This window comes from Diabrotica undecimpunctata, unplaced genomic scaffold (assembly GCF_040954645.1).
Source record: "Diabrotica undecimpunctata isolate CICGRU unplaced genomic scaffold, icDiaUnde3 ctg00001087.1, whole genome shotgun sequence".
Taxonomy (NCBI): Eukaryota; Metazoa; Arthropoda; class Insecta; order Coleoptera; family Chrysomelidae; genus Diabrotica; species Diabrotica undecimpunctata.
Genome location: NW_027313574.1, coordinates 1,330 through 20,048, shown reverse-complemented (window position 1 = coordinate 20,048; position 18,719 = coordinate 1,330). Strand labels below are relative to the sequence as shown.

Sequence of the window (18,719 nt, the reverse complement as noted above, 5' to 3'; positions counted from 1 at the left end):
TGAAGAAGTGCATGATCAGGAACGAGTATTCCCCTCTAGCATATGACAAAACATGATCTTACAGGATGTTTTAAACGTAAGAATCACCAGTCATCCGTCCAATCATTTTCACGGTAGTGAAAGTGCGGTACGTACCTCCCAACTAATACCTTCTCAAGGAATTATGCCATCAACACGCGCTATCTCAGAGTGATTCTGGTCTCATCAGTGAAAAGAAACGTTTTTTCCAGTTGTCGATATTCCACTAAATATGTGTTCTTTAGCAAATTCCAAACGATAAGCTTTATGATTTTGGAGGAGACGTGTAACTTTGGCGGGGCATTTGGGCTTTAAGCGTTTGCTTCTTTTGATCTTCGTTTTTTCATCAACTGTTTGTGAACTCACATTAACTTGTCTAACATATAATAGCTTATTTCTGAGGTGCATCGATGTCAATGAATGATTTTGTGTAGGATTAAGAACCAAAAAAAAGGTCATACATTGCGGTTGTGCACCTTATGCACGCGCTATCTCAGAGTATTAAGAACCAAAAAAAGGTCATACATTGCGGTTGTGCACCTTATGCCTCCTTGACCAGGCCTTTTACAAAATTTCCTGTTTCGTGGTACCTTTTTAGAGTATTCGAAACTATAGATTCAGTTCTGCTGAGACATCGTGCGATACCTTTTTGTGAATATCCTTCGACGTACAAAATTACAATATGTGCTACTTGGGCTTCATTGCAGTGCCGAATTGATGGGATACTTGTTTTAAACTTAGTTAAATCAAGACAATATTTAATTAAACTTAATAAATTAAACTAAAAATAACCGAATTAGTATGATTTTTCTTTTATGTGAAGAAGGTTTTTTACGATGAAATGTACGAATCACACTAACCACTGAATAAACGTCAAAATAAACATCAAAATATCTCAAACCAATTGAGTACATCATCCTACTATATGAGTATTATCAGTAATCTAAAATTATTTTGAAATAATAGTGACTACAAAAAAAAATTGGAAAATTCCAAAATATTCGATATTTTTGTCGATGAGTGTAAATACAATCTTTTTTTATTTTCGTTTTAATACATTTTAAACCCAATAATAAAATAAACAACATCTTTAAGAAAATGCAAAAAAAAAGTTAACAAAAATGTACTTCTTTTACATTTAATAAACAAAATTCTAATCCTAATTTCAATTTTCATTGCAGTCTTTGCAACTAGTTTTAACATGCTCTAAGCAAAGCCATTTTTGGCAGTTGACCCAAAAAAAATCGTGTTTTGCAATTTGGATTATCGGCGCAACGGCCTCGTGTATTTGTAATATTGGGCTTACAGGCATCTCCACAATCTTCATCAATCGAGTCATGAGAGTGAAAAGATGATAACAGCGTGACGACTTCTTTTCTTTGGGATATACGACACCAAAGTAATGGATTTCGAAAATGCAAACATAGACGAGTAGTGTGGGCTGCTGGGATCAAGAAGTTTTTTTGAAATCTCCCTTTTATTTTTTTGAATTGTTCCAACTATTATAATTTTGTGCTGCTCCAGCATGCGTTTTTCAATTTCCTAATTTGATACTACTATCTGATGGTACTATTTCTAGACGATCCAAACACCGGCTCATATATTCTTTCCACTAAATTGGTGGTTTTAGTACTAACGCGATATGGCCCTGGAAGCTGAGCTCTAACGTATACCTCCATGACTGGCTTGACAAGCTGGAGGGCCCGGGTTCGAATCCTGGCACCGACAAAATTTTTAATTTTTAATTTAACTGAGCTGCCACCATGCTTCGGAGGGCACATAAAGCCGTCAGTCTCAGCTATAAAAGTAGTAGTTAAGTAGGGGCGCTTGCGCGACCTGAACTAGATCTTAGCCAGAAGGTTACACAAACTTTACTTTTTACCGTGTAAAACATTTGGCTTTCACTAAGGAAAATACTTTTATGTCATATTTGGCTGGCTTATTCGGGATGTAGTAGAATGCAGAAGAAATACTCCGCTGTGTAGTAAACAGGCTTATCAGGGAAAGTGAATTAACTCCTGCCTTCCGTCGACTCCAGAACCTTTCTATTCCGAGAATCTAGCGCGTAAAGATCATAATGGTGATGATGAAAATTTGAGAGAAAATTTTTGAGTTTTAAATGAATTTTTAGTTGTATACATACTGGCTTACATAGTTTCTTGAAGGCCTCAATATGCTATATAATTTGTAAATTGCGAAACCGGTCACCCAATCATTGTCTTAATGAAATCTGCAATAACTAAACACGGACATAAGACCATTTTTAACCACACCAGCAACCTTTTCATCATTTGGAAATTCTTCGGTTATAGAAAAAGAGGCTATAGATCTGTAATTTTTAAAAACAATTTTGTGAAGTTTATGGAGATGGTGTTGGTCTAGGGCTAAAGCTGAATAGGAATTTCGAACGAAAATAGAATATTCTTTTGGATTTTTCTCGATTGGTTTCGGATGTAAGATCATGTAAGGTCTTATTATTCATTTGGGATGTCATCTTTAAAGCATCGGATACGAGAAGAAAGTTTTTTGTGAGGGGTAAGTATTGCTTTGATTCCTTTTGGTTTTATATTTTTATCGATTTTGTCAGTGACACCTTTTATCATATGATGAGAATCTGATTCTTTGGATTGAGATTGAATGGGTGATAGTTACCTGTAAATGCTCCTATTGACAAGATTTTCGCGGAAACGATTTGGGCGAAGGAGTGTTTTAAAGAAGAATTTTATGTACACAAATTAACTTAAAGCACTGGGAATGTAATTTCTTTGCGATTGCCCCGTGTAACGAAAAGGATAGTGTCCTTAAATTTTGGAGTTAAATTTAGAAATAAATTTTTTATATATAAATGTAAATGTAGTTTACTTTTATCTTTTTTTTTTTTTTAACAGAAATATTAAGATTAGTGATTTTCATTTTTTTGATACACTTTTTAATCTTAAGACAGATACATTTTTACGATTTTAACAATTTAGTTTCCACATGGGCTAGCCTTCGGCTATTGTGCAAGATCTATTCATGTTTTTGGAACAGGAAATATAAATTACAAAAATATTGTGTTCAATTAATGTATTATTGTTAACTAACGTAATCAAATTTTTCGTATATTATATAAATTCCAATTCAATATTTACCACACGCTATTAGATTACGAAGTAACTTTGTACCACAGTATTAACAGTGAAGTAAAAATGTCAAAATTTCCAAGTGTGTTAGTTGTTGCCGTAGCGTTATGTGTAAGTTTTCTATACTATGTATAATATCAACTAGACATGTTTTTACAATATATATCTAGTTTTCATTGATTGTACCATATCCTTTAAGGACTTAAAGGTCTTCTATTCTTGTTTTTGCATTCCACTGCTTTAAACTTTTTAACGAGGACGTGCGTCGTTTTCCCGATCCTCTTTTTTCTTCCACTTTCCCTTGTATAACCAACCACATTAACTGTGACTAAATTAACTCATTTTTCTTTTCTTTATAGCGTTGAGTATTTCTTTTTCTTGTTTTATCTTTATTAATGTTTCCCTTTTTGTTACGTGTTTTGTTCATATTTTCCACATTCTTCATTAACATTACTTCTCAATGCTGGCAAGTACTTTTTCAGTTGCGTCCGTAACTGTGTAGGCTTTAACTCCATATAAAAGAGCCAAGAATACGTAAGCAACTCAGTAGTCTAGTTCAAATTTCTATTCCAAGTTTTCCATTGCATAATACTGCTGTCATCTTATTGAAAGCGCTTCTGGCTATTTCAATGCGTCGTTTTATTTCAAGGCTGCCGTCCCATTGTTCATTTAGCTTACACCCCAAGTCATTGTATCTGAGTACTTTCTCTAAAGCTTTAACGTAGATAAAAGAAAATTCTTTACTGCGGACAGTAGAGAAGATTCCTTCCCTTCTCTACTGTCTGCAAGGAGTATTGTATCATCTGCATATCTGAGATCATTCACTAACGTTTCGTTAATTGATATGCCTTCATTGATGTCTTCTAGTTTCTCTTTAAACATCTCTTTCTTGCATTAAGCAATCAAATGACCCTTGTTGTCACATCGGAAGCAGCACCCTCTTTTGTTTTGGCCCTTGCAGTTTGAGTGTCCAAAGGCAAGGCATCTTCTGCATCTGGTTATTACTGCCCTTGCTTCCACCACTCCACAAGATGTAGAGTCCATTCGTATCGTTTTCATATTAAGGAATTTTTCAACAGCGCCTTCGTCAACAACTATTACGGTGCTCTCCATACCTTTCGTGTCACGTCGTCTCGTCCTTCTGTCCAGACTTAGACTACTTCAGAGACCTGCTCTTTACCTGCAGCTTTCTCTACTACTTTCTTGTATCTTGTATCATTTCTGCCGTAGTGTCAGATGGGATTTCCTGCACTAAGATTCTATTTTTGAGAGGTCCCCCCTTTTATCATCATTCTGGACACGCGCTCTTTTCCCGAAAGTATTTTTTACATGTTTGTCCATTTTTCTTACTCCTCCTAGTTCCAGCAATATCGCTTGGTCCCTTACATCCCTACATCTTTCCTTTCTGCCAGATTTTCTTTAATTTCCTTCACTAGGTTTGCGAACGACTTTTCTTTAGTTTTATTTATTACGACCACGCCCTTTTGTTCTCTTGGTTCTATAGTGGTCCATCCTCTTCTTATTATTTTTCCTACAAGCGTGGTCACATCCTTTCCTCTTAAATCCTACTCTAGATTCCTCTTCTTCTTAAGGTGTCGTATCCTTTCGAAGGTTGGCTATTATCACGATTACCAGAACTCTATTTTTTCACTGATGCTCTAAAAAGCTGGTTAGAGAAACAACTAAACCACTTTATAAGATTGCCATATCTATTTCTCTTTTTATTTCTTTTAAAAGGCTTCGTAAGACTTCTTCATTTGTAACTCTCTCTACATAAGATATTCTTAGGATTGGTCTGTAAAGCCACATCTCGAAACCTTCAACTTTTCTCATCATAGCATTAGTAGCTCTAGTACTAGTAGAGGGGTTGCCTTTATACCGTATAGTAGGATACTAAATATATAACATCTAGGTATACGTTACATTGCTACGTGTAATTTCAATTGTGGTGGTTAGTTTCTTTGCAAAATCATTCTCATTTATTAAAGTTCCAAGATATTTTTATTTGTATATACGTCCGATATTTTGGTAATCAATAAGTTCAACATTATTATTTGGTTTCTTAGTAAATATTAACAATTTGGTTTTATAAATGGTTCTACAGTACACTAGCCCAACATTTTCTTCCAAAAGAAAAACATATGGTAGTTTTCTACTCCATTACAAATTTCAACGTGCCTACAATTGACCCAGGTCACGGGATCGTAACTTACATTACGACGACGGTCAGCAGTAGTACTTATATACACTGGTATTTAGGCGCCACGCCCTTCCGGTAGGGATCTATGGAGGAGTATTACCGAGCCGCAAGCCCTTATCTCTTGCCGTACTGCTCCGCCATATGCCGATCAGACACCAGCATATTTTAGTCTAAGCCGCAGATTCATCTGGAATTTTAAATTGCTGCGTTAGCCTTTTAATTTTTCTGTACACCGAGCTGGGGCTCGATCCCACATCCACTGAACCATTCGACAGTGAAGCGAATGAGAATCGGCCGCCTAGCCCGTTTGGCTATCTGACCAACTTACTGGATTAAAATGTGAACACTTTATACTTACCTTCTTGGCTTCAAGGCCGAATATAATAAATATGTTATTATTTACAATATCATTTGGACTTAAGATTTATTAAGATTTATTAAGATTTATTAAGATTTATTAAGATTTATTAAGATTTATTAAGATTTATTAAGATTTATTAAGATTTATTAAGATTTATTAAGATTTATTAAGATTTATTAAGATTTATTAAGATTGATTAAGATTTATTAAGATTTATTAAGATTTATTAAGATTTATTAAGATTTATTAGGATTTATTAAGATTTATTAAGATTTATTAAGATTTATTAAGATTTATTAAGATTTATTAAGATTTGTTAAGATTTTTTAAGATTTATTAAGATTTATTATGATTTATTAAGATTTGTTAAGATTTATTAAGATTTATTAAGATTTATTAAGATTTGTTACGATTTATTATGATTTATTAAGATTTTACTTCATTAACAAATGTGTTCTCAATCGCCATATTTAGAGCTTTTACTAATTCTAACAGATCATCTTTAGCATCATTTCTAGTTCGAAAGCCTAGTGAGCCATCATCATCATTATTTTCTTCACAACCTAGATTTGTTTATCTTAACATGTTTTTATTCATTTCTATTCCTAGAATTAATCATCCCTATTTATTCCTATTTATAGCTTTCGTTCTCCAGATTCTAGTCTCAAGTTCTCTTAAATCCTTCTGTACTTGATTCATGTATCGTATTCTTTGCCGCTCTTTGCTTTCAAAGGGTCTCCGTAGGTTAAGATTTCCAAAGTGTATCGTCTACGCGCTATCTCAGAGTGACCGTGTATATATTGAAGAACTTTTCTTTTAAATATTACCAGTTGCGATTCGTCCGATTTTGTTAATCTGGTTTCTGGTCCATAGATGAGCACTGGTTTGATCGTGTAGATACGACGTTTAGTATCTGCTATCAGAAATTTTAAAAGTATATTGCACGCTGGACTGGCTAGATAGATTTTGCGCTAATTTCTCATGTATTACCTTATATCCTCTCTTTGATACCTATATTTTTGATGAAATATTTTGTACTATGTCTCATAATTAATGTGTGATCATGGGAATGCTCTATTGGACTGACTTAAGGGGCATAAACAGATTCACCATTCAAGAGTTTTTTGTAAAGCACAAATTTAGGTGACATATCTCGTTTTTACAACTTTTACTGCGTTTTCTTTCATTGCTCTATCACCAATTATACCAACTTCGTTCCTAGTGTTATGTTTCCCTACATAACACAATTTACATTTATTAATCATCCAGTTCTTTGGTCCTTTATCCGTTCTACTTTGTTTCTTGAATACAAACATACCTTCTTCTTTTAAGTGCATCTATCAACTTCATATTCTAATTTTTAAAGCTTTCAAGATGTCAGTAATCTGTCATATTTTTTTTTACCTGTAATAGTCCCCCTGAAATAGTACCCATTTGTAATATTATGCGAGGTCTTTTTATTATTATGTCCAAAAAATTATCAGATGTTTGATACCCGAATGCCATTTTTGTAGCCTTCGTGTGTCTAACACCATTTGGACAACCTCTTACTAATTAAATTAAAATGCAGTATTTCCCCGCACCCCTTAAATTTTCTGTTAACCAGTGTATTGTTATTCGTATCTCGCTATTACAGGCCATGTACTTTATTATATGGGATACAGATATGAAAAGAACATGAGAGAACTACATATAATAATTTGTTCACAACAAATCCATTAAAAAAATGTTTATAGGTACGTTTAGTACTTTGCAGAATAATATTGGTGTGATCCTTAATAACAATTTTTTATTTATTAGGATTATTCATGAAATCTTGAATTCATGAAGTCGAACGCATTTTTTGTAACATTACTTTATATTTCTATTATAGTTTTCATGTATATATGCCGTTGAGGACCGTCCGGAGGGCACACAAGAATGTCTAGCAAAGTCAGGGGCCCTCGAAGCCGATGTTTTTGCAAGACCTCGTAAGTTCTCTAAAGAAATTAACTGCTTCTGGAAATGTATACTAGAAAAAAGTACTGTGTTGGATGCAGCTGGTGTTTTAAACGTAGACTTGTTTGAAAAAGGTTTCCCGAAAGCTGCTGCCAGGTTGCAACCTCAGCAGATTACTGACTTAAAGAAATGTTTAGGAACTGTAGGAAAAATTGCAATTTGTGACGATATGAGCAAAATTAGGGATTGTTTTGTTAAGGTTCTTAAATCTTAAGTAACTTTAATAGTTTTTTTTTGTTATTAAGAGGTTTGATTAAAAGTTTTAGTGTTGGCATGTTGAGTTTTAATTTTGTCCTATCAGTTTCTTCTTGCCTGCAATTTGCATGTGTATGCCCTGCAATGTGTCCATTGTATATACTGTTGTATTTGTCGCTAACACAAGAAATACTAGTTATGTTTTCAACAGCAACTAGTTTTTATTTTGGTTAATGAAACGCCATCTCGATTCTCTATTTTTCTCTGGTTTTCCAAATGTAATTGCTCCAGCATAAATTTAATATAAGGTGTTAAAAATTGGTTGTTATGACATTAAATATAGAAGATCTACCTGATATTTTCACTAAGATTTTTAAGTGAGTTACCGTGATGTTAAACATGTTTGGTGCTTTGTTTCAGAAGTGTCGAAATTTAGCCTTAAAAAATATTTCAAAATGTTTCAAAAAAAATATAACAATTAAAATCAATGAGAGTGATTTGATGACTGACTCAGATCTGAGCCGATCTGAGTTCACACAGATCGGCTCAGAAAAATGCCTTTTTGGACACTTAAAATATTGAACTACTGTTATATCCATTAATTTAAAATAAATTGTAATTTTTTGTATTTAAAAGGTATACTGTAGTGTTACTTTTTTAGAAAATTTAAAAACGTGCATCCTTATCGAGGTATATTAAAATATTAAAGAAAAATAAATTCATTCTTGACCAAAAATATTTTGACCAAAAAAGTTAAATATTGAATTTTGCAAATATGTGAGAGATAAACTAGTCCATTTCACTTTACTTTTATATATTCTCTATATCATATCCCTTTTTTCTTACATGGTTTTTATTGATTTTGTATTTTAACGTACGGAAGGTGGTCTGATCGCCGGTTTTATATACCCATACAATCTGTCAATTGATAGCGACACAAACCGTTATTTTTTTAGCTCCATCTATTAGCATTTTACCTTATCTGTTGACACTACAACTCAAACTTCCCCACAGAATTGAAGTTCAGAAATTTTAATCTTAAAAGTGACTTCTTCTTCTTCTTCCTATGCCGTTCCCATTAACGAAGGTTGGCGACCACATTTTTAAAAGCTTCTCTGTATTTTGCAACGTGGAATAATTCGTCTACAGTCATGTTTATCCAGTCTCGAATATTTCGCAGCCATGACTTCCTCTTTCTACCTATTCCCTTTTTGCCATCGACTCTACCCTGCATGATGACCTGCAGAAGACTATATTTATTATTTCTTAGTATGTGTCCAAGGTATGCAGTCTTGCGTACTTTTATCGTTCTCAACAATTTTTCGTCTCGACCCATCCTTCTCAGTACTTCCTCATTGGTGACCCTGGCAGTCCATGGAATTCTCAACATTCTCCGGTATATCCAAAGTTCAAAGGCTTCAATCTTTTTAACTATTTGCGCTTTTAGTGTCCATGTTTCTACCCCGTACAATACTAAAAGTGACTACAAATTTCAAATGTCTAAAATGTTTCAAAGGTAAAAATTTCTTTAGACATAGGTTGCCTATATTATAAATACTTGTGGTATAAATAATTTTTTATTTTTATAGACACATTTCATGAACGTTACGCTTAAGCTCACAATTCCCTGATTATACAATCTTTTTTCTAGATTAGTGGTCTAAAAGCCGACGACAAACCTGAACATACAGCAGAGTGTATTGCCAAGTCAGGAGCAAATGAAGCTGATGTCTTTGCTAGACCTCGCAAGGAATCTCCCGAGATTAGATGCTTCTGGAAATGTATTATGGAAAAAGATGGAATGTTGGACGCAAGTGGAGTCTTAAATCCAGATATGTTCGAGACATCTTTTCCAAAGGCTGCTGCGAAATTGGACGCTCAAAGCATTACAGATCTGAAGAAATGTTTGGGAGCTGTTGGAAAAATTACCACATGTGAAGATACGACCAAGATTAGGGATTGTATTGTCAAGGCATTTAAGCAATAATAAATTCTATTCCTGACACATAAAAATAAAATAATTAATACTTTAACTTTATTGTTGTTTTAATTCTGTTGCATATAACAGAAGATAAAACCTCGTATTTACAATCATTTGATTGCATTTGAAAATAGTGGATATTGGCCTAGTCACCAAATAAGGGGAATATTATAAATGAGGCAATAATTCAAAATTTAATTTATAAGTTTTGACCTAGTAGGCATGTAATTAATCTGGTGGAAAACAACTTTCTTCTTCATCAAACAACTAGGAAAAAAATACACAGTAATTGTTTTTTTCGTTAAGAAAAATTAACGATAATCTGGAAAAAGAGTTGAAAGATGGTTTCATGCTGATAAAATCATTTTAGTCTTGTTTGGATATATTGTTCTGAAGCTGTTTTCTTGTGGCATTTTAAAGATATTAATATTTAAATGGGAATAAGCCACAATTAAAGGTTAAAGTACGTTTATTGAGGTTTCAATTTCCACTTCGGAAATCGTTTTCCGAAGTGGAAATTGAAACGTCAATAAACGTACTTTAACCTTTAGTAGTTGTGGCTTATTCTCATTTAAATAATAATTTCTTTGGTTATGTTTAAAGACAAAAATGTGTTCATTATTTTGAGTATAGAATAAATCGTCGACTTTACGACGGAAGAAGAAAGAATGGATGTCTGATGAGATAATGGATATAATGGATGAAAGACGTAAATTCAAGAATAGAAATGAAGAAAAATACCAGCAGATCCACAAAATCATAAGAACGAAAATTCGAGAAGCCAAAGAAAAATGGTTTTCCAACGAATGCAGGGAAATAGAACAATACGAACGAAAATACGACAGTTACAATATGCACAAAAAAATCAAATCAATGACAAACAAGAGGAAATTCAATAAGTCACCCAACAGCATAAAAGATGGCGATGGAAATCTTATCTCGGAGCCATCAACGATCTTAGAAACATGGAAATCATACATATAAAAATTATTTGCATCTGACAGGACTGATGATCACCTATATGGAGAAGGAGAAACAGGACCTTCAATCCTTAAATCGGAGATAGAAGATGCCATTGCAGCACTAAAAAACAATAAGTCAGCAGGTCCGGACAATGTACCCTGCGAAATATTAAAGATCCTATGTAAATCAGACAAACAGTTCCTTGATAATCTAGTTGAACTTTTTAACAACATATATAATAGCGGTAAAATCCCGGAGAACTGGCTGCAGTCAACATTTATTACAATCCCGAAGAAACCAAATGCCCAGATCTGTGATGACTACCGGCTTATAAGCTTCATTAATCATGTCACTAAAGATCATTCATAGAAGAATATGATAAATGTGAGTCAAATATTGATAGATCGCAGTTTGGCTTTCGGAAAGCACTTGAAACTAGAGAAGCAATTTTCGCTCTCCAGGTGCTTATACAGCGGTGTAGAGACGTTGATAAGGAAGTGTATTTGTGCTTTGTGGATTTTAGAAAAGCATTTGACAATATCAATCATGAACAATTGATAGATATTCTGCGAAAGACAGGTATTGACGACAAGGACATTCGAATTGTGGCAAACCTATACTGGGGTCAAACAGCAAGAGCAAAAATTGGCAACGAACTCACTAAAAGTGTGCAGATCAAAAGAGGTGTCCGTCAGGGTTGTATATTATCCCCACTACTATTCAATATTTATTCCGAATAAATATTTAATAAATGTATGGAAAATGCAAATGAGGGCATAAAAATAAATGGCGAGTTAACGAACAATATAAGATATGCCGACGACACGGTGATCCTTGCCAGTACCATAGACGAATTACAGCAGGTAATGGAAAGAGTTTATTCAGTTAGTGAGGAATACGGCCTGAGCCTCAACTTCAAGAAGACAAAGTAGATGCTGATAAGCAGGAAGCAACAGCCTGCTCGACAGTTACGGATAAGTAACATACTAATTGACCATGTAGAATCTTATGTGTACCTTGGCACCAACGTAAATGCAAAATGGGAACAGGCCACAGAAATTAAGGCGAAAATAGAACGAGCTAGCGCAGCATTTAGCAATATGAAAAAGCTCCTCATAAGCAGAAATTTGTCTCTTCCCCTAAAACTATGTCTAGTTAAATGCTACATTTTTCCGATCTTACTGTATGGTGTGGAGGCCTGGACGCTGACGGAGAAGCTCACGAGAAAACTAGAAGCATTTGAAATGTGGGTGTACCGACGCATTCTTCGTATATCCTGGACCGAACATGTCACCAAAACAGAGGTAATCCAAAGTATCGGAAAGGAGAAAGAAATCGTGAATACAATTAAACAAAGAAAGCTTGAATATCTAGGCCACATATTGAGACACGATAAGTACCGTCTACTGCAATTGATTGTCCTGGGAAAAATAGACAGTAAGCGAGGGCCAGGCAGGAGAAGACACTCGTGGCTCCAAAATCTGAGGAAGTGGTTCGGGCTCAGATCGGTCGAACTATTCAGAAGCGCCGCAAATAAGATCAGAATTGCCATGTTAATAGCCAACGTTCGCAACGGATAGGGCACTTGAAGAAGAAGATAGAATAAATTGTATTATTTTATTATTGTTAAAAAGAATAAAAAAATCTTTTGACGGAGCTAAAGACAAGATACTTCAACTTTTAAATTCAAATGTGCGATTTTTAAATATAAATTTTAATTAACAAGGTGATTCACGTAAGAATAGCATAGTCCATCATCTTTATTTTTAATGTAATCTCCTGTATATTTTTATATTTTTAAAAGCTCCTTAACAACCTGATCCTAACAAATATATTATGATTATGTAGGGTCTGGTATGCATAATACAAGGTGAAATTTAGAAACTATCTATAATTTTCGTCAAGAAATTAATTAACAGATATTTAGATTAAATGTTAAAAAAAGAATTATTAAAATCATTATAGGATAAAGTCCGAAGCACCTGCTCTAATGAAAATGCTTTTTAATAAGAAAAACCTGCTAATAAACGTTTAAAAAAAATGAATGCTAATTGTCATTTACATACAAAGAAAAAAGAAAACAATAAAACACACAAGAAGTAATCTAGCAACTCTAACAAGGAGGGATTCAAAACTGACAATTCTATATATAAAGGGCTTATCAGACAAATTTAAAAGTATAGTAAATAGGTATAATATCACAACATTCCAAACAACCAAGATACTGAGATTTATCATGTCCAAAACCAAACCCATCAACACACAAGAAAGATCAAAGAACTGCATCTATAAAATACCCTGTAAATACAACAATTTCTATATAGGTGAAACAACAAGACTACTTAGTGTCAGGATAAACGAGCATATGTAAACATGTCTGAGACAACGAGCACAGAGTACAATGGAAAGATACATCAATAATTATGAAAGAAACAGACTTGAGAAAGAGAAAAATCAAAGAATCAGCTCTCACCGTACTTAATAACGAAAAATGTGTAGCAAACCCATGACCAGAATTCAGCAGGTTTAGGTTGCTAACACTAAAAGTCAATAACAAGAATATACAAAGAATAGCGGAACAATACGAAGTCGGAGATATGCCATCTACAATTTATACACAATACAAATGCAACACACAATTCACAAACATAATCCACGCAAACATATTTCATACAAATATACAAGAAAACACACAAAACAGTTACAATTCGATATTTCGGGACTAAAAACACCACCCATAGATTCCTTTTAACGATAACCAGGTGAGTCAACCATCAGTGTTGAAAAACATAACCTTCTGGCAACAGCTTGTTGGTTGTATATTTTCGTAGTTTTTTGGAATAATCTTATTTTAAAGAAGATTTCCGAAGTGGAAGTTGAAACATCAAATACTTGTTAGTTCAAAATGTGATTTTCATTGAAACCAATAATTATTGTGGCTTAATCTCAAATAAACATAATATTTAAATAAAGTAGATAATTGCAAATTATTCTTACGTATTGCACGATTAACGTCTCAAGGAATATATCCATTCGTATATCGGTGTTAAATACATGTTTATGTTTGGATGAATGGGTATGTATGGATATGTTTCTTATCTCAAAATCCAAGTTATTGGTACTTAACCAACGTATTAATTTAAAACGTATTTTTTCGAAATAACTAAAATAGACAGAATTTAAAAATTTAAAAGCAAGTGTACCTATAGATAATTCCAAGGGTATTGAAATGGCACTTGCCTTTCACGGAGTTGAGCCATTGGGTTCTCACAGATGCTACTTACACGAAAATTGATGCTTTCGAAATGTTGCCTTATCGTCGAATCCTGAAGATATCTTATACCGACCACTTTACTAACGAGGACGTTTTATTAAGAACGCAAAAAGAACAAGAGTTGTTAACCATAATAGCCAAAATCGAATACCTCGGAATCATGAGGAACAGGCTGAAAAATATATATACGTGGTTTAGGTTCAACACAACAACCACAAATATTCTCATAGCAGCAATGTGCAAGTCAGATAGACACTACAAGAAGAAGGAGAAAGGTAAACTTTAACTAAAATATTTAATGCATTTATTTGTCAGAATGTACTATTCAACATAAAATTAAAGTTATTACCAAAAATTATGTTCGAATATAATACACAATAATTTTGTCCATGATATATGTAACAACATGATAATTAAAAGCTCCAATATGCTTTAGTCAAGTAAACTTAAAAATTTACCTATCATTTTCTTTATATAAAAAACCTAATAAAATCTAAAAATCAATAACCAAATATAATTTGTTAAATTCTTTAAATATTCAAAAAAAACTAACGATAGTAAAGTATGAGTAAAAATTTAGTATTGGGCCTATCTAATTTCTTAACCCTTTCATGCCGACTGATTATCGTATTACACCACCTAAAATATACTAAATACCCATGATAATTACCTATACAGCTACTAAATTTATAGTTACTATTTTCCTCCCGATTTTCGTTTTTGACATACGTTTAATGTGTTGCATAACTTACATGTTGATATACACACAACCAAACTTATAGTGAATCATCATGTATTTCAAACTAACATTTTCATTTCTTTTGAAAAAACTTGTTGCTGCTAAGGGTAAAGGTTCTTATTGAAAATAAACAAACCGATAAAAAAATCAGATAGGACAGCTCGGTACGTTATAGTGATTATTTGCTTCAGTTGTAAATTTAACGAAAATAAATAAACTAACTTTTTCGTTTAAAAACGAAATATGCCTTATGTGAGATTAACGGATATGCAATGATAAAAGACATTAGGTCTTGTGAAGTAAGGAATGTAACAGAGGGACATAGCTGTAGTGGTAGGCGTAGCACAGTTCATTGTTTCAAAAACCTATGCTACAGGTATCAGGAATTAGAACGTTTAAGAATATACAAAGACAAATTCTCCAAAAAGAAACAACGGCTCGCCAAGTGTTTCACTCTTCAACTAGCTAAAAGAGAACAAGCAAATTCTTACACGAAGATCCAAAGGCAACTTTAGAAAATAACAAGTCTAAGTGTTTCAGTTTAAACGATAAGAAAAAGACTGCGTGCTTAAGAACTATAGAGCCGTGGACAGTTATGGGTTAACGAGTTAGCCAGGCAGTACAAGATCGATCGCCCAAATTGGTGTTTTCAACACCAAAACTGGAACATTGAAAATTGGCAAAACTTGCTATTTTCAGACGAAACCAGGATTTGTATAAAATCAGATAACCAATGAATTCGTGTACTTAGTGAGCGAGGAAGATAAGTAAAAAACAAAAATTGCCAAATCTGTTCGTAGATATACAGGAAGAAGTTTTTTAAGTTTTTTTAGAGACATTATCATCGTTGAAAAATGTCGTTTATTTTTTCATCATCATCTTTGGCTCGACAATCCTCTGTGGATCTTGGCCTGCTCTAAGATTAGTCGCCATTCTGTTCGTTTTTTGGCACGTATTGCCATCTTCTAAACTTTTATGGTATCCCTAAGTCGATCTTAACTCTGCGGCCTCTTTTTCTTCTTTCTATAGGTGTTCCTGTAGTTAGCTTTTTAGCAATCATGTTGTTAGGCATTTGTATTATGTGTCGGACCCATCTAAGTCGCTGTGTTTTAATGAAGGTTACAACAGGTTCATTAAAAAGTTGGTATAAGACGAAATTAAATCTTTTGCGCCACTGCCTTATTCATTTATAGCTCTAAATATTTTGCGGAGTATCTGACACTCGAATATTCCCAGAAGTCTTTCATCCTCCTGCGTTAGAGTCCATATTTCCTCCTCGTAGTTGAGGACCGGCCTTAGCAGTGTGTTTTATATAATAATCTTAGTTTGTCTTTAGATATTTTTTGAGTGGAATTGTTTTTGGAATCCACAGTACGCTTTGTTTGTAAGGTTTATTCGTCTTTTAATTTCTTTGCATATTTTATTGGTAGTAGTCACTAGCGAGCCAAGATATGTGAAGCTGTCAACCCTGTCAAAGATATGACTTATGTCAATGTCATTAGCGTATGCTAAGATTTGTATCGATCTATTGTAAATAGTACCACCGTCTCTAATTCGTGAGTCTCGTACTGCCTTTTTCAAGGTAATGTTATATAGGAGGCAAGCCAGGGCAACCCCTTGTCAGCGTCCATCCAATTTTCCCCCTGTATGCTAACACTGGCTTTTAAGTTATACATTATCATTCTCGTTAATCGGATAAGTTTTTCTGGTATGCCAAACTGATGCATTTATTGGTATAGTACTGCTCTCTTGACACTGTCGTATGCGGCCTTAAAGTCGACAAATAGGTAATGGGTTTCAATGTTAAATTCTAATGTTTTCTCGAGGATCTGTCTTATTGGTGATTTTTCCGGAGTAATTCCGGTAATTCCTGGTATTTTCAACTATGCCAACTATGTAAACTTGTAGCCTTTCGTAGAGAATATTTGCTAACATTTTGTAAGCAGTTGTTAGCAAGGTTATACCTTTGTAGTTGTCACACTAAAGCTGATCGCCATTTTTATGTAACGGGCATATCACGCCTTGAGACCATTCACAGGACATGCTCTCATTTTGCCAGATAAGAAGTAAAAGTTTATGCAGTGCTTGTAGCAGGACGTCACCACCATTCTTGTAGAGCTCACCACAAATTTGATTAGTTCCTGAGGCTTTATTATTTTTAAACTTTTTAATGGCTGGGACAACCTCTTCAATGATAGGTGGTTTTTTGTTTGGGTTGAATAGATTCCAATCATTTCGATCTGCTTGGGCTCGCCAAGTTTTTCACTCTTTAACTAGCTAGAAGAGAACAAACAATTTCTTACCCGCTTCTCCAAAGGTAACTTTTAAAACCAACCAAGTGTGTTTCAGTTTAAGCGACAAGAAAAAGACTTTGTGCTTAAAAACTATAGAGCAGTGGGACAGTGATTGGTATCCGAGTTACTCAGACAGCACAAGATCGATCTCTTAAATTGCCGTTTTCAACACCAAAACTGGAACATTGTAAGTTGGCAAACTTTGCTATTTTCAGACGAAACCAGGATTTGAATGAAATTAGATGACCAATGAATTCGTGTACTTAGAGAGCGAGGAAGACAATTAAAAACGGAAATTGTCAGATCTGTTTACAGATATAAAGAGGAATGTCATGGTTTGGAGAGAAATTATGATAGGTGAAAAATGTCGTATAATTTCTTTCCAACTAAATTTATTAGCTTGAAGGTATATTGATTTGGTTCTAGAACCTGTAGTTAATCCTTGAAAAGGCACCAATTGACACACCAACTAGTATGGCATCAACCCGAAGATTAGAGAGTAAAACATGAAAACGTTTGGGAAATAGGACTCTATGGATTGGCAATACACTGGACTTGGCTAGTGAAGTAAATAGAATAGGTTAATTAATAAAATAGAAACGGTAGTTCTATGAAAAAAAAAGTATAAATGCAAAAACACATACACGGAGTATGCGATGGTTAAATATTGCTACGTCACACCATTTAATCAATTACTTTCTGAGTTTTAGGCCATTTAAAAGAGGTCAGCAATTTTTTCCACGGATATTCCAGTTATAGTAATTGCGATTCCTGGGCACTGAGACCGTGTACCGTTAGGCACAGACTTGGTGACCAGACCCTCCAGGTGGTCGGCTAGCGAGGTAAGCAAACACCGTTTTCCAAATCGGCAATGGATCGTCCAGCACACACAATACGCTAGGGAGGAAAACCAGTGACCATGGTGAAAAAACAAGGTTATTGACACGCTTTTTGACACATTTTGAGAAGAAGCAATTCTAGACAATTCACAAAAATAAACGTAAACAAGGCAGAAAAGTGCATAACTCCACCCCTATGAAAGCGGTATCACCGCAAAAAATCTTTATTTCCGAGGGTATTGAATGAAAACAAGTTAAGTTTCCCTAATGTTATGTCTAAGATTGGGAAGGGGTTTGAAGGTAGCTTGGGGATCAGAGAGGTTCGTCTTCACGAGGCGTGACCTCTTCGATTTTCTGACATGACAACCACTTATTCTGGGAATCTCATGTCCCTGGAGCTTAGATTCACTTTGGTGTGTGTGTCTGTGTGTGTGTGGGTGTGTGAATGTGTATGTGCGTATTGTGTTAGTGTGTGCTAGCTAATTTTTTGACAGTGGTGTTCTCGCATCCACAAATATACGGAGAATGTGGTGATATCACTTAGGAATTAACTTTCAAAAATACGTCACTTAGGTGATGTTCTTAACTAAAATTTAACAAAAAATCATACCAGAATATCAGATTATTATTTTTTACTACAAACAAAGCTAAAAAGTCATCAGAAGAATAATGACATACGTGGCAGAAACTTACATTCTGCCATGTAGAGGACAACAGAACAACAGTCTGAACGAC

At 34.2% G+C, this 18,719-nt stretch overlaps 1 protein-coding gene across 1 annotated transcript; it reads left to right on the top strand.

Moving 5' to 3' along the window:
• The first annotated feature begins 3,138 nt into the window (after nt 1-3,138).
• Nucleotides 3,139-9,927, top strand: LOC140431973 (uncharacterized). Its single transcript, XM_072519840.1, has 2 exons — nt 3,139-3,251; nt 9,546-9,927. Exons 1-2 carry the CDS (start codon nt 3,207-3,209, stop codon nt 9,879-9,881), a joined length of 381 nt encoding a protein of 126 aa, XP_072375941.1. The 5' UTR covers nt 3,139-3,206; the 3' UTR covers nt 9,882-9,927.
• Nucleotides 9,928-18,719: the final 8,792 nt, after the last annotated feature.